This window comes from Trachypithecus francoisi, unplaced genomic scaffold, assembly GCF_009764315.1.
Source record: "Trachypithecus francoisi isolate TF-2019V2 unplaced genomic scaffold, Tfra_2.0 Contig00586, whole genome shotgun sequence".
Taxonomy (NCBI): Eukaryota; Metazoa; Chordata; class Mammalia; order Primates; family Cercopithecidae; genus Trachypithecus; species Trachypithecus francoisi.
This window is the reverse complement of record NW_022680749.1, coordinates 3978439-3995373: the sequence shown is the minus strand read 5'-3', so window position 1 is coordinate 3995373 and position 16935 is coordinate 3978439. Positions and strand designations below refer to the sequence as shown.

General features: G+C 39.0%; 2 protein-coding genes across 3 annotated transcripts in view; one reads left to right on the top strand and one right to left on the bottom strand.

Annotated features, from left to right (window-relative positions):
- Positions 1 to 16935, top strand: part of PRKG1 (protein kinase cGMP-dependent 1) — a 1377278-nt gene that overhangs the window by 750179 nt on the left and 610164 nt on the right. The gene's annotated exons all lie outside the window — the stretch shown is intronic.
- On the bottom strand, positions 5110 to 9091 carry CSTF2T (cleavage stimulation factor subunit 2 tau variant). Its single transcript, XM_033215306.1, has one exon. The coding sequence runs from the start codon at positions 8756 to 8758 to the stop codon at positions 6896 to 6898; it is 1863 nt and encodes a 620-aa protein (XP_033071197.1). The 5' UTR covers positions 8759 to 9091; the 3' UTR covers positions 5110 to 6895.

Sequence of the window (16935 nt, the reverse complement as noted above, 5' to 3'; positions counted from 1 at the left end):
CAATATGGTGAAACCTTATCTTTACTAAAAATACAAAAATTAGTGGGGCATGGTGGTGAGCACCTGTAGTCCCAGCTACTCAGGAGACTGAGGCAGGAGAATCGCTTGAACCTGGGAGATGGAGGTTGCAGTGAGCTGAGATTGCACCACTGCACCCCAGTCTGGCCACAGAGTGAGATTCTGTCTCAAAAGAAAAAAAAAAAGAGAATTTATGTTCCAGTGTTCCAGTATGTATACTATCAATATCTTCATTCGAGAGCTGTTAGCATTTAATATCTATATACATGAATAATATATATCATATTTTACAAATATGTGTTTTCATTGAAAAAGAAGATACTGCTATTTTGGATTAATATTTATTGAAAATGCAAACATTTGTGGGATAGATATACTGATTGGCTTATTTTCCTAGGACATTTCTTTGCTCAGTATACCTCACCAAAATCTACAAATAAAAAATGCGTCAAGATTTTTGTTTTCGTTTGCCCTGGGTTTTCCTTTTGTTGCTGGTTGGTTTTGCAGAAATATGTGTGCTGAACTGGTTGCTAAACAGGTTTTTCTTTTTCTTTTTCTTTTTTTTTTTTTTGAGATAAGGTCTTGCTCTGTCACTCAGGAGGCTGGAGTGCAGTAGCGAGATCCCGGCTCACTGCAGCCTCCACCTCCTGGGCTGAAGTGATCCTCCCACTTCAACGTCCTAAGTAGCTGGGACTAGAGCCATGCCACCATGGCCAAGTAATCAACTCATTTTTGTGTGCTTTGTAGAGATGGGATTTCACCATGCTGCTCAGTCTGGTCTCAAACTCCTATACACAAGTGATCCTCCAGCTTTGGCCTCCCAAACCGCTGGGATTGCAGGCATGAAATACCACGTCTGGCCTTAAGCAAGTTTTTCTATGTCATATTTGTCAAATTAGACACTAATATTGATCAAATCTAATAATTGTGTTAAGTTGTAAGCTCGAAGGATAGGAAGAGGTTGGGCTTGTGGCCAAATTGGAGAATATAAGCTGCTTCTGGCCGGGTGCGGTGGCTCAAGCCTGTAATCCCAGCACTTTGGGAGGCCGAGACGGGCGGATCACGAGGTCAGGAGATCGAGACCATCCTGGCTAACACGGTGAAACCCCGTCTCTACTAAAAAATACAAAAAACTAGCCGGGCGAGGTGGTGGGCGCCTGTAGTCCCAGCTACTCAGGAGGCTGAGGCAGGAGAATGGTGTAAATCCGGGAGGCGGAGCTTGCAGTGAGCTGAGATCTGGCCACTGCACTCCAGCCTGGGCCACAGAGCAAGACTCCGTCTCAAAAAAAAAAAAAAAGCTGCTTCTACAGGCATTTAAGTTCAAAATTTTCAAGAAAATTGACTGGTCAAATAAAAAATATCTGTAAGCTCAATTGGTCCACAGATCACCAATTTGAGGTTTCTTGTCCAAAGATATTTAAAACTTTTAGGGAACAAAACTTCGATAACATTGACAATAATTATACAATTTCCATAGTGTAATTTATCTGATGCTTGAAATAGATGAAGATCTTTTTCTCTGATGATTGATAAGCATAAAAAGATGAAATCATTTTGGGTATAGGCTTAGCCAAAGATAGGAAATATGTTGTATTAATAGATGATTGTATTTACTCTCCTATACAAGGTTTGTGTCTGGAAATCTTTTTAGTCATGATTTATGTCACTATATTGATTAACATGAGAACAAGAGTGATGTTTCAGATATGGAGTATGATTTTATAAATGTTAAGGCACCAAGCAAGCCCTTTGTTGGCCTTTGTTAAAAAAATCACATTATGAACTCAACTATGCCATTTTTTCTTTTTCTTTCTTTCTTTCTTTTTTTTTTTTTTTGAGATGGAGTCTTGCTCTGTCACCCAGACTGGAGTGCAGTGGTGTGATCTCGGTTCACTGCAAACTCTGCCTCCCGGGTTCACGCCATTCCCCTGCCTCAGCCTCCCAAGTAGCTGGGATTACTAGCGCCTGCCACAACTCCCGGCTAATTTTTTGTATTTTTAGTAGAGACGGAGTTTCACCATGTTAGCCAGGGTGGTCTCAATCTCCTGACCTCGTGATCCACCCGTCTCGGCCTCCCAAAGTGCTGGGATTACAAGCATGAGCCACCATGCCTGGCCCAACTATACCATTTTTCAGTGTTGGCACTCATTTTAAATTAAGGTGAGTCTGTAAGATTCGCTTAAAGAATGTGTACATCACCATACTCAGCTAATTTTTACATTTTTTGTAGAGACAGGATCTCCCTGTGTTGCCCAGACTGGTCTTGAAGTCCTGAGCTCAAGTGATCCTTCTGCCTCACCCTCCCAAAGTGCTGAGATTGCAGGCATTAGCTACTACATCTGCCCAGCAGATATAATTTTTTAAATGACCAACCTTTGAAACACATATGAGATTCATTTCAAGTGTCTGCAGATATTATATATACTTAATCATACAAAATTATTTATGATTGAGAATGTTGTGTATTTTTTGTAATTAGCTATCTATTTTTCATTTTTTTTACTTTTAAAACCCTGTGATTAAAGGATAGTTACCTATTTTGGGGATCTAAACCAACTCTTGGTTATAAACAGTTGTTATTAAATGCTGGGCGTGGTGTCTCACACTTGTAATCCCAGAACTTTGGGAGGCCGAGTTGGGTGGATCATTTGAGGTCAGGAGTTCAAAACCAGCCTAGCCAACATGGTGAAACCCTGTCTCTACTAAAACTACAAAAATCAGCCAGGCACGGTAGCACACACCTGTAATCACAGCTACTTGAGGGACTGAGGCAGGGGAATCACTTAAACCCAGGAGGCAGAGGTTGCAGTGACCCGAGATTGTGCCACTGCACTCCAGCCTGGGTGACAAAGTAAGACACTGTCTCAAAAAAAGAAAAAAAAAAGCTGTTATTTGGTAAATATTTGGGTGCTTTTTGTGCAGTATTTAATAAGCACCAGGTTTGTGATTTTTAATGATGTTACCCCAAGTGTCACTTATTTTTTATTTTATTTTACTTTTTGAGATAGAGTCTCAATCTGTTTGCCCAGTCTGGAGTGTAGTGGCACAATCTCGACTCACTCTAATCTCTACCTCCCAAGTTCAAATATTTCTCGTGCCTCAGACTCCCAAGTAGCTGGGATTACAGGGGCTTGCCAACATGCCTGGCTAAGTTTAGTATTTTTAGTAGACATGGAGTATCACCACATTGGTTGGGCTGGTCTCGAACTCCTGACCTCAAGTGATCGGCCCCCCTCAGTCTCCCAAAGTGCTGGGATTACAGGTGTGTGCCACCACGCCCGACTCCCAAGTGTCACTTTTGACACAATTCTGCCCTCAAATGACATGTTATATATTGTTATAGAATAATATCAAGAACAAACATGATAGTTAATATTTTATGAGAAAGGTAATTGGTAATATGAATATTTGTGAAGGTGAATTTTCAACCAAAGAAGTAAACTTTTGTTTCAGGGTACATAAAAACAAATGAAAATATTTAAAGATCTGGGTCAGTTAACATTTGAAATAAATATATATGAGCACATTATGTAGTATGCCAATATCATGTAATATCCCTATTAACATTTAATATTAAAATTTATATTTAGGGATACTTACAATATATTATTAATGTCCTTAATATGAATTAGTTCTCAACCAGAGCATTCTTGATAAGAGACTGATGAAAAAAGCAAGCTTCAACCAGGAAAGTCCGTCTAGAGATTAGCTGATATAAAGTAGTGAGAGACTGACATTCTTTTGTGAGAAGACTGTCAGATGTAACTGCTAATTCAGTTTCTCTGCCACAGTAGGTTGTTGCACATAATTATCCTTAGACCTCATCAGACCTAAGGGAAAGGTCTGACACACCATAGGAAATTATGTTCTGTGTGCTTAACCAATGTCCCATCACAGCATGGAAAAACAAGAAGCTTTGCAAGCTGTGATTATGTTAACGGTCTTCTTTTTAAAATGTCTTTCTACCATTAGAATTCTGAAAAGTGTAGTTGAAAAGCCAAACATAATCTTACTTAGATTAGCCTACCTTTGTCTGGGATTCACATTAGCTTATATCTTATCAAATACTGCAAAATCCTAGGAAGCCAACAGATGTTAAAACATATTTTTGGTATTAATCAGCAGTAATATGAGGGCAAGGGCTAATGGGTAGGCACTGATTAAAGTTGATCATTTCATAATCCCAAGAAACATGTACTTCCCAAGAGGATAAGCCTTAAAGAAGCATTAGCAAATCACTGTTTCACCCCATCATCTTCAACTATTATGATGAATGAATTGGTGATTTTATTTTAGTCTACAAATCTTAGGGAAAATTCAGGATGTGAGGGGTTATAACCGATGATTTTGTAGAAAAACACATAAAAGATTCTGATTGTAGCAATATTGCTTGTATTATTCTTTACTATCAAATGAAATAAGGCTCTATGCTTTCTACATCAATATTGGAACATTCAATGAATCAGAAGTGAGGACAATCTATTTCCTTAGCTTTCACAGAGTAGAGGTGATTGTTTTTAATAACCTATTTCTAATTGTTTTTTTAAAATGGAAATAGTTGTTATAGCTCATTTGTTCCGTGTTGAATCTAAACTCTTATGAGGGCAGTATATGTGCTCTTAATGGGATTTGTCCCCCTAATAACTCTAATCGAATATTTTGTCCTTTTCCCATCTGTGAATATGGTAATGAGATAGACTGTCCCTGTGTTGTTTGTGGGAGTGGAAGTGTATAGTAGCAGATAAAAGGTAAACAGTGCACTGCAATATGACTAAGGTTGTCAGTAATGAAGATAGCTACAAGGTGCTATTGGTGCTATATACAGAGGATTTCTCTCTGGGGAACATAAGCTTAATATCTGACTATCACCAAGATGTTGCTCATACCAACCACAAAATGGCACGTCTTTATAGTTGTTTCAGCTGTCAAACTATATAGATAATGGTTCTAAAAGAGTTCCATCCATTACTGCAATTTCATTAGTTCTGCCTTTTGCATTAAAAACAAAACGTAATCAGGCCCCATGTATATCCACAATGGAAGATTTTTGCATAATGTATTCATTAAAAATAAACATATCAGATACTAACGTCAGCCTTAATTGTATTTTTATTTTCTGCATTAAACAATGCAGAGATTTGACTAAAGACTGTAACATTTAATAATTTTCAGTTAGAGCCCTTCAGTGAAAGCTTTGAGATAAAGCAACTAGAATCTCAAAGTGATCAAGCCAACTCTGATTTAGTATTAACCATAACTATCGCACATGTAAAGGTGAGTTATCCTCTCCAATAGAGGGGAGGCATATAGGAAACATGGGAAAGTAGCAGTATGAACAACAGAGTAAAACAGGTAGTAGAAAACAACAGCATAGGGGTGAAAACCTTGTGAATAAAGAATACTAATTTAAAATGTAAACGTTTTGCAAAGGGAAGATAACTGAATTTCTACATTTTCAGCTCTTTGTATTAAACATTTTGTAATCTGTAACTAGATATTGGTTTTTCTTCTCTACAGAAGATCATCTGATATTTGATAACTTATGCTTTTATTAATTACTACTTGTTTTATAATACCAATGTTTGTGTTCACATCCTCAAGGCTTTATTTTCAAGGAAAAATAAAGTCGTAGTAGCGCAATGTGATAAGCCCCATCTTCCAACCAATTTTTAATTGTCTCACTGGTATGTATATTAGGACTAAATGGCTGTATTCCTTACAAAAAGTAAAATGAGCAATAAGTCAACTGAGTATTCAGGCTATATAAAAACTTCTACCTACTTGGGCCTTGATTATTCTGGTAACATGATTAATGATAGAAAAGTAGATTATGAAATAAGAAAACTAAAAGGCATGTTAAATGCTGTTTAGTCTAAAAGTTTTTAACTGCTGTCTGGTGGAGCAAATGGACACCATCTGTACATGAAAGCCAGATACCAAGAAACTGAGAGTTTACTTAGTGAAACCTACTACTTATGAAAAGTCAAATACCATGTATAACTCATCCAGATCAACTGGTCCCTAGACACTGATTTTTGGGAAGGATGTGAGAGAATTACTGACTCAGATTTAGGGCTTAAAGACTATTGAGAAATTGGAAGGTATTGAGAGATAGGGTTTCATCAGAGTGGACTTAAGTAACCTGGTTGATTTTAGAACTGTCACAGCAAAATCATCATGCTCTGATGCTTGGGGCCTGGCAGAACCTTGCTGGTCTCTGAAGGCTGGGATAAATGAAGCAACAGTAAACCAGGTGCACTCCTTGATTTTTCAGGTAACACAACTTTAGAAAAAAACAATTCTAATACAAGTTTAACCTTATCCTGTTAACTCTAATATTTCAAAAATAATTCTAAAACACTAAGACAATGCTTATCCTATTGCCGCCAATAGGATTTTGTATTTTAAATGGTTTACCAAAAAATGTATCTTATACTTTTGGGTAAACTTTATTTTGTTACACAACCAAAAATCTTAAAACCATCTTAGTACATTAATGTTTTAACAGGTCAACTTTTAGTCTTTATGAGCAGTTTTCACAAAGTTTTACTCAACATTTAAAAAATGTAGTTAACATACTGTAGACACTTCAATATTGCTGCTTATTCTTTGTAATCTTATTTGGCATAATATCATGTTCAGAGTTATTTTACAGTAACTTAAAGTGAACAGACACACTCCCTCCTCCCCCCACCCTCAATTAAAAATAAAAAAGGAAAACAGAAAGAAATAAAAAGAACAACAACAAAAAAGATTAGGTTCTAGGAGGAGGGACACCCTAATCCAAGTGTGGGGATGCAGAAGTCAGCTTTTTGCACCCATTCTCCATGCTACAGAATAAACTTTAAGACTACAGCCAAATATTTTCTAAAACCTTTCAAGAAGCTCCAGTGGATTTCTGGATTTGTTCCTTTAAAATCAGGATACTCTGCCTTTGCTCAGGGGGCAGCATGGCAATCTGATCTGCAGTCAGTTGAAGAACCTGCATGATCAAAGCCGCCTTTTCCTGATCCTGTGGAGTGACCTGGCTCTGCCCAGGACTAAAACTGCTAGGCTGGCTTCCACCTTGCTTGCTTGCCCCCTGTATGCCTCCTCCTTGTATACCCACTCCTTGTATGCCTGCCCCCTGCATCCCTCCTCCCTGGATGCCTGCTCCCTGCATGCCTGCTCCCTGCATGCCTGCTCCTTGTATGCCTGTACCCTGCATACCAGCTCCAGGATTCCCCACCCCTGAAATGCCTGGGACCTGTCTCGGTCCCTGAGGAGGGCCACCTGCCCCTATATTAATGGGACCAGGACCCTGAATTCCACCAGTCATAGGGCCTCTTGTACTGGGGACAGGGCCCCTCATCTCCAATCCTCTTGCATCCATGCCTCTTGCTTCCATCCCTCTGGTTTCCATGGCACAGGTCTCCATTCCTCTCCTCTCCATTACACGTGTCTCTAAGACCTCAGTTTCCATGGCGCGAGTCTCCATCGCTCGAGAATCTCTACTACCTCTACCATCCATAGGTAGACCCCTTTGATCTATCATGGGGCCTCTGGGCTCTCCAATTAGCAGTCTGGGATCTCCTAATGGCCCTCCCCTCATCTCATGTGAGGAAGGGCCACGAGTGTCATGACCAGAGGCATGATGCATAGGGGGACCCTGATGGGGTGGACCCAGATAACCTCTGGGCTCCACTTCTCCAGTGACTGAAAGCAAAGTCCCTCCACGTGGGTCATTTGGAGCATCTCCTAACAGTCCTCGAGGAGGCAGACCACCAGGAGTCATGGGTCCACGAGGTATAGGAGCTCTAGGATCTGACATCTGCACTTGTCCCCGCTCTAAAGGCACTGGGCCAACCCCTGGCATTCCAAGTTGGGGCTGCATTGCTCCTCCAGGAGTTAAGGAACCAGGACCAGGTCCGGGAACTGCAGCTGGTATTGGCCCTGGAGCTGGAATTCCACCCTGGATAGGAGTCTGCATCAGAGGAGGAATGTCCTTCACAGGTCTTCTAGCCAAATGCTGAGGCTGAGGGGCTGGTGGATTCTGCTGGTTCAGCAGAACATTAGGTCCTGGGCAGAGCCCAGGGCCAGGGCCAGGACCAGGGCCAGGGCCAGGGCCAGAGACAGACACAGACTGAGATTTGCCTGGGATCAGTGGTGTGACATGTATCTTCCGATGAAGAATTTTCAGAGCAATCTCTGGATCCATGATTCTCATCACTACTTGCGCCTGCAACAGCGCATAAGCCAGTTGTGGATTTTGAAGTAACATGTTTCGAGCTTCCTGGTGGCTGTTTTGGACACAGAGCTTCATCTGCTTCATCAGCTCAAACATCTGCTCCGGGGGGAGACTGGCTACTGCTCTGGTAATCGATTCAGGGGCATCTTCTGGATCGATGGGATCCCCATAGGGTGAGTCAATAATGGGCGCTGCAGGCCCGAGGCTCTTTAACTCCTCCTTATTCTTTTCACTAGCAGCATTGTCCACCCGAAGCGCTCTGCCACTGAACTCCCGCCCATTGAGGTTCCGCATGGCACTAAGCGCGGTTTCCTGGTCTTGGTATTCGCAGAAGCCATAGCCCTTGGGTTTTCCCGTCTCTCTATCGTATACCAGCCGGAAACTGACAACAGAACCAACCTCCGAGAAAATGTCCTTTAACTGCTCCTCAGTTGCCTCATACGGAATGTTCCCCACGAACACGGAACGCAGTGATCGATCCATTGCCGGGTCTCTCACCGCCAAACTCGACATGATTCCGGTTGTGCACACTGCCGATAGCGGATTCTTCCAGGCGTCTGTCCTCTTGCGACCGACACTTCCGCTGAGCAACGGAAGCGGCTCTCAAGATCCGGGCAGAAACCGTACTAATTCGCTTGAATCGTTCTGCTTGCCTGTGGAACCTGCATCCCACTAACAAGGTATCTAATGCTTTAAGTCCCTGATCCTTCGTGGTTCTGTCAGCTTCTTATTACAGAATCGCATGATTCCATTCCCATTTCACCTTCCGCCGACTTTCTGTGGAGCCCCAACAGCCCCGTACGGCACCCTTGGTACGAGATGACCACAGTAAAGATGGCAGCATAGACTTCACCGTAGTAACTGGGAGGGGACTCCTCGCTAGACGTCAAAGGCGGTTTTGCTTCCGTTCCACCGGCGGGAAACCGCCAACCGAAAGCGGATTTAAGGCGGCATATTTTTTTCTGACAAAGTATTTTCATGTGGCCTTTTATTATAGTATAGTTCAGCTAGATTTCAAATCACATTCCAGACTGAGAGGCAAAAGCGTAGTCGTTTCAAAGCACATTTGAGATTTGCCCCTTAAAGTAAAACAGTATTATATCTCCTTTTTAGAACAACGCTTTTGGAAATTAACTGACAAGAAATGTAAACTGAAGCGTGTGCCGGCTGGACCCTTCCCCCACTCTGTTGCTTCCTATAACCGCTGTTAATGGATGGGTGGCAGACCCTTCTAGGTTTTCCTGAGCACACGGGCAGCAGTCGCGCTATTCCTAATAGTACGGTTTTCTTCCTTAATAATAACCGATTTCAATATTAATTGGTGATTAAATAAATTAGTGATTAGTTATTAGCATTTTATGGCTTCAGAGTATGGAATAATGAAATTTACTTAACTATCCCTACATTAATTGGTTCTGATTTTTATTATATCATGCAGTGAGTCCACCACTTCCATGAAGGGAAAAACAAATAGTGGTTGTCTTCTGCTGTTAGCTTTGCAGGCAGGAGTTAAAACATATTCACTGTGGGGTTTCCCAGACTCCAGTTCGAAGATAGAATTGAAACTTGGGGACGGCTAGGTAAATTCCCAAATACAAGCAGCCGGAAAGAGGCAAAGTCAGGATTCTAACCCAGGTTGGTCTCGCATAGCTCCAGATCTACACTGCCTTACGCATATTGAATATTTGAAATGCAGCTGGTGTGATTGAGGAATTGAATTTTAAATTTCATTTTTTATTAATTTAAATATAAAAACTAATATTCAGCAGGCTATTGGAAAACTTTTTTAGTATTTATGACAACTTGGGTATAAAATCTACTTTTGCAATAATAAATTGTATTTTAAATAAAAATCATTTCACAGAACACTAAGACAAAAAAAAAAAAGAAAGTACTTCCAGTCAAAATTTAACATTCCAGTTGAGGTATGCCATACATGTAAGACACGTGAAAGATTTTAATGATCAAATACCAAAAAATGTAAAAAATAGCTCATCAATTTTATATTGTTTATAAGTTGAAATGTAATATTTTTATATACTGGATTAAAAATTATTTTGAAGTTAATTCATTTCACTTTTTAAAATGTGGCTATTAGAAAATTTAAAATTATATATATAGATTGCATTATACATCTGTGGACTGGACTGCTCCAAGTCTGTGCTTTAACTCCAAAACAGAGAATTATTTTATTCTGAAATATGCTTCTTAAGTGGATTATGAAACTTCTAAATTTCAGCAAAAAAAATTGTATTATGTATCCTCAGAATCCTTGTCCAATGAATAAATTTGACATGAGTATGATGGTTTAGTTGCAAATAAGACATCCATTTACCTTCAAGTTTTTGAAATGGTTCTGCACTTAGCTGTTCACCCAAGACGCACGACAGTTTATATTTGCAAATGATAAGGTGCATTTATATCACCTAACAAGATTTTCCTGCTATATCAAAGAAACAGAATAGCCACCTGCTACCAATGTTTCCCCAGTGTGATTCATTTATTGGGGACAAAAGGGGAGGGGTTAAGGATAGTATCATTTCAAAAAACTGAAGACAAATTTATTTTTCTTCCTTCTACACCATCACTTTACAAAGAGAAGCCATACCTTTTTTATACATGTTCCATCAAGGGTAACTTACAAGTTGAATATGTGTGTAATTGTGTGTGTATTAAATGTAGTAATTATGAAGATGGTAACGGGGTATTATAATATTTTGCAAAATTCATAGAAGATCGCACAGCTTGACAGAGTTTCTTTACTGCTGATACTATCTAAACCAGTGGTCCTCACATGCATCAGAACCACCTGGAGCCACGGCTTGTTAAGTCAGATTCTGCTGTAGCAGATCTGGAGAATTTGCATTTCTAATAAGCTCTCAGGTGAAGCTGATGCTGCTGGTTTGGAGATCTTTAAGAATCATTGGTCCTAGGGATTGTTAGTAGATTTTCTCATTTATATCAGACCGAACTAAATTTAGTACACTCTATTAAAAGGTTTGAGGTAAAGGTTTTAAAAACATTATGAATTTACTATTAATATACTATTCTAGTACATGCTGATCTGCTACTGAAGATACCCTGGACATGAAGACTGGGTGAACAGAGAGTAGTTGAAGGACTATGCGGTCAAACAAGAAGGGGGAAGTTATGACTATAGAGTGTGCTTTAGTCACAGGCTTTCCATGTTCTCTTTAGTCCCACTATTGCAAACTAGTAGAATGATTTGTCATGCCCCCCTTCATACAGGACCAGTGTGACCCACCATGTAATTCTATGCCTAGAACACATAAACTAATACTCATTGTTAACTGAATGGCCCCAAATCAAGAGCTCAGAGAAACCTATGTATATTTCCTGGTACCATTACATATTTTTTTATAGATCTAACTTGGAAGAGCATCCATTTTTATACTGCTTTTTTATTCCCATAAAGTTTAAATTTTAGATATTTATAGCATGGCATACACTCTGAAGAAAAGTGTACATGGTATAGTGTATGTTCAGATGTTGATTTTTTCAATAGATTGATACTAAATATGTTAAGACTGATTTCAAACACACAAGAGAATGTATGGCCAAATGGAAGCTGTCCTCTAATCACTTTCAGAAACTACAAACTTAATCCATTGCTCAAAATGATTTTTTTTTTTTTTTTTTTTTTGACACAGGATTTCACTCCTGTCAGCCAGGCTGGAGTGCAATGGTGTGATCTTGGCTTACTGCAGCCTCTGCCTCCTGGGCTCAAGCGATTCTCCTGCTTTAGCTCCCGAGTAAAGACTACAGGCCTATGCCACCGCTCATGGCTAGTTTTTTGTGTATTTTGTAGAGACGGGGTTTCACCATGTTGGCCAGGCTGGTCTCGAACTCCTGAACTCAAGCGATATGCTTGCCTCAGCCTCCCAGTGGGCATTATAGGTATAAGACACTGCACCTGGCCTCAGACTGATTTTTGAACTTCTACCCTGAAATTGCTTTGGGCCTCATTTGTAAGGCATACTAGAAAATCAGTACACTAACTGAACAGTGTACTTTATTTTTAACAAAGAACAGGATTATGCAACAAAATCACCCAACTTCCTGACCAGATTTGGCAAAAATGTCATGCTTAGCTAATTCCAAATATCAAACCTTACATCAGAATATAAAAATTCTATAAACTTTGAGGGAATTTAAGAAAAAGATTCACCATAGAGTATAGGGAAAAAACAAAAGATTCACTATAGATTAAGTAGACAAATTGCAAAGACAAGAACTAAAAATATTTTGAGTAATGGCAGGCATTTTTGAAATAAGTGTATGGGTCCTTCAAGGAATAGCTCAAATAAACTGCTCCACAAAGCTTTCTATGACCTTTCTACCCTTTCCTCTAGGTTAGAAGTAATTTTGTTTTTCTTTGGATATAAACTATTCCTTATAACTTGTACCTTTCTGGTTATAGTAACTCCTTTACCTTTCAGTAAAATTGCAATTTTCCTTCTAAACTATAAAATAATTGTATATCCCCCTTTATCAGTTAACTAAGTGCCTCAATTTATTATTTCATTCCATCAATATTTATTCCAAACACTGACAATATAGCAGTGAAAACAATAGACAGTCTACCAGAACAGAAGGTCTCTAAGTGTGGTCCTTGGTTCAGTGGCATCAGCATCACCTGGAAATATCTTAGAAAATAAAAGTTTGGGGCCCTACCCCAAATCTGTTGCATCAGAAACAGAGAAATCTTTGAACAAGTTTTCCAGGTAACTCTAATTCAAGCTCAATTTTGAGAACCACCACATTATAAGAATGCAATCATAGTTGCCAGGCACAGTGACTCATGCCTGTAATCCTGCCACTTTGGAAGGCGGAGGCAGGTGGGTCATTTGGTCAGGAGTTCAAGATCAGCCTGGCCAACATGGTGAAACCTCGTGTCTACTAAAAATGCAAAAATTAACCAGGTGTGGTGCTGCGTGCTTCTAATCCCAGCTATTTTGGAGGCTGAGGTGGGAGGATCGCTTGAACGTGGGATGTGGATGTTTCAGTGAACTGAGATCACACCACTGCATTCCAGCCTGGGCAACAGAGTAAAACTTCCATGTCCAAAAGAAAAAGAAAAAACAAAACCAGAATGCAATTATAGTATAGATAGCTGATAGATAAACAGATAAATATTTTGTTTTCACCTCTGTATCCTCAACACCTGGGATAGAGCTCAGCACAAGTGGATGTTCATTATATATTTGTAGAATGCATGACAGGAAATGACTTTAAAGTTTGTTAATTCACAAATATTTCATTTTACCAAGGACAGAACCTGTGGCATTGAATAATGTGCCTCAAATCAAAGAGAAGACATGCTGCCAGGACCCTTGTCATTTTATTCCTAGGTCAGTGATAGTTCTTCCAGGTTGCCATTTGATAAAATAGATATGCAACAAAGTACGTAGAGATGGAAGAGAGTGATATGGTCTAGATCATCAAGGAAAGCTTTCTGATGGAAATGAGATTTAGGGATGGGTTATAATCTGGCATAGATAGGTAGAAGATGAAGAAAATAAACCAGGAGCTAGTAATAGCCAACGCATGAAATTGGGACCTGGTGTTTTTTATGGCCTCAGAGGAAACCAACAGAGCTGGTGACTAGTGTGACAAAAGATGGGCTTCTGGGACAGATTACAAAAGGTTTTGAAGTTCAGATTCAGGAGTGTGAACTTGATGTGAGAGTCAGTATGCTTCCTTCACCACCTCCTGAAACACGAACATAGAATAATAATGGCAGAGGCTTAAGAATTCCAAACTTATCTAATCCTTTTCTATGTATTTTCTACCTAGGCTGTTCTTTTTAACTCCTTATAACTTTTAATCTAAATTGTGGCAGTTGTTCTTCCTACATATAACATACTCATTATGTAGCTTCATTCTCATTACTTGCCCGCCATCCCTTCACATATTCTCCTCTGGCTAAATTGTACCACTCACTTTTTACCATACATAATCTGTATTTTTTCACCTCCTAGCTTTTTGTGATACTGTTTGTCAGGAATGCCTCCTTTTTTCCTCTTCTTCTCTTCCCTCCCCTGTGTTTAAATCTTTCTGTTCTTCAATGCTTACCTCAAAGACTTTCCATTTAGAGTATTGGTTTGGTATTCATTATCTTCTATATTAGAGGTATCAATATTCTTGTATTACCATAAAATCTATATCTGATTGATACTCTGCACAATGCCTAGTCCAGTACCTTTTATATTCTAAGCACTTAGTAAATATTTTTTAAATTAATACAAGATCATTTTACAATAACAAAATATGGATGTTAACCAAATGATAATTTAGAGCCTTTTGCTTACAAAATACTTTTCTCTGGGTTCCCATGTTTAGTCCTGATAACAGTCTTATGAAGTACATACAATTGTTTCCTGATTTTTAACAATGAAGAAACTCAGAGTTATTATGTAGAACTTTACCTAACAATGGACTCACTCAAAATACAGATACTTTATAAAGGCAAACTCTGAGCACTTAGTAGGGAGAAGGCTCTTTGATAAATGCTTTCTATAATATAATATTTCATTCTTTCTGCAACCTTTTGAAGATAGGCAGTCACAGTTTCTCAATTTATAGGTAAAGAACAGAGGCACAGAGAAGTTAGCGTAGGCACTAGTGTGCCTATGCTAACTAGCAGAATGAGGATTTGAACACACACCATTTGACTTAAGAAATCAAGTTCATAAATCATTGTTCTATTAAGTGAGTTGCCTAAGGGTACATAGCTAGTAAGTGGCATAACGACAATCTGAAAGCAGATCTCCTGAATTTAAACTTTCTATTTCACAAGTAGTAGAGTAATCACAAGTTATTGTTGCCTGGGCACCATCTCCCTTGGCCTTTTTCCTGATTGTCTCTGAATGTAACTGACTGCAGTTGTGACATCACAATCAGTGCTGTGGTAACGGATGGACTGTGAGGTATAAAGACTGAAGCAATTGAGAAAATGTTTTCCTTTTTCAATTTGCAGGACTATCGTTAAACTTCACATAAGGACTTTTATAAGGCATCCAGTTAAAGCATGCATTTTTCCATAAAATGAAAGAGCCCAAATTAATTTGGTATATAACTTTTTTTCCCAAAATGTTAAACATATTTAATATGAAACAATATACAGAGGAATAAAAAGCAAATTTCATTTACTCAAACTCCTAACCTCAAATGCTCCACCTGCCTCAGCCTCCCAAAGTGCTGGGAGTGAGCCACAATGCCTGGCCCCGAATTTCATTTACTTATACACAGGATGAATCACTGTTATTGGCAAGTGCAGATTACATGAATTTGGGACTGCTGGGAGTCTGCCATTTCTGGACTTGAGGTTGAACAGAACCAAATGTTCTCCCTGGAAGGGATTGCGAAGTCCAGCCCCATTTTTTTTTTTTTTTTTTTAAATAGATAAAGAGTATGATGCCCAGGAAAGTAAAGAAATTAGACCAGGGTCAAATGTCCACTTACTGATCTAGCTTGTAAAAGGATTTAGATATTCAGATTTTTCTCATCCAAAGTATGCTCTCAGCCCTTAGAAAAGGCAGTAGAGTGAAAGAATTAAGAACACAGAGATTTTAATGTCAGAGTGACTTAGACTGGCTACCTAGTTCAACAAGTAATTGTGTGGCCTTGTACAAATTACTTCACCTCTCTGTGGTTTCATTTCCACATCTTTTAAATGAGAATAATGTCACCCGTATTGGATTGTTGTGTGGTGGAATACAGGATGTACTTATATTTTTATTATTCCTTACATTGTATGGTAATTATTAATCTACATTTGTTATGTAGTAATAGTAGATGAAGTAGCATCTTATGTGGAAAGAGACACAAGTTTTAGTCTAATGCTATTTATTTGGGGGCCTGTATCTTTATTTTTATTATTGAAGGGCTTGTACTTGTACTAATGGTCTTGTCAGATTATATTATTTTCAAGTTGTACAACCTTAACACTGCCATTTTAGCTTGCGGTAGATTTGTAGTTGAAGTGGATACTTTTTAGGCTTGATCTCATAGAATATTTCAATGAGAATTTTACTGATCATCTTGGTGCACATTAAGTTCTTGTACTAAACCATGAAATGCACTCTTCAAATATTTAGTCGGCTAGAATTCCACTGGTCCATTTTTATTTAAAGGGCCTGCCTGAACTTTGACTATGGAGGATATAGGCTTATTTAACACCACATTGTTCTGCCACGCAGGTACCTATTTGAGCACATAGTCCTGCTCAGGGTGATATTAGGACTACTACTTTTAAGTGTGCACTGGCAGACATAGGCCATTTATTCAAACATAGAAAGGCATAACTAACTGGACAAGAAGCAGAGCTCCCTTATTCGTGCTTCAGGCTGTCACCCGAAGGAACGCAGAAGTATCCTCATAAACTGTGGAAAAGTACAAGCCCTGTAACTAGGTCTGAATAAAGATACCCTGTTTAAGTGGAACAACGCATGAATCTTTTTTTTTTTTTTTGTCCTGTGACCAGAACAATACAACACCTTACTTCAGAGAAATGTGTAAACTGCCACTCACTTCAGAAATTTGGCTAGTATATCTCTTCTGAGGCTAGGTTGGTCTGAGAATGTGCCTATATTTATACCAAGTTACAGGAAAGAGGCCTTTCTGAAACATTTGATTCCAGGCTTAGACTGTTGAAAAATAACAAAAGT

Bases quoted from the DNA above. Each gene is read 5' to 3' on its own strand.
- CSTF2T (XM_033215306.1), bottom strand. From the start codon at position 8,758: ATGTCGAGTTTGGCGGTGAGAGACCCGGCAATGGATCGATCACTGCGT.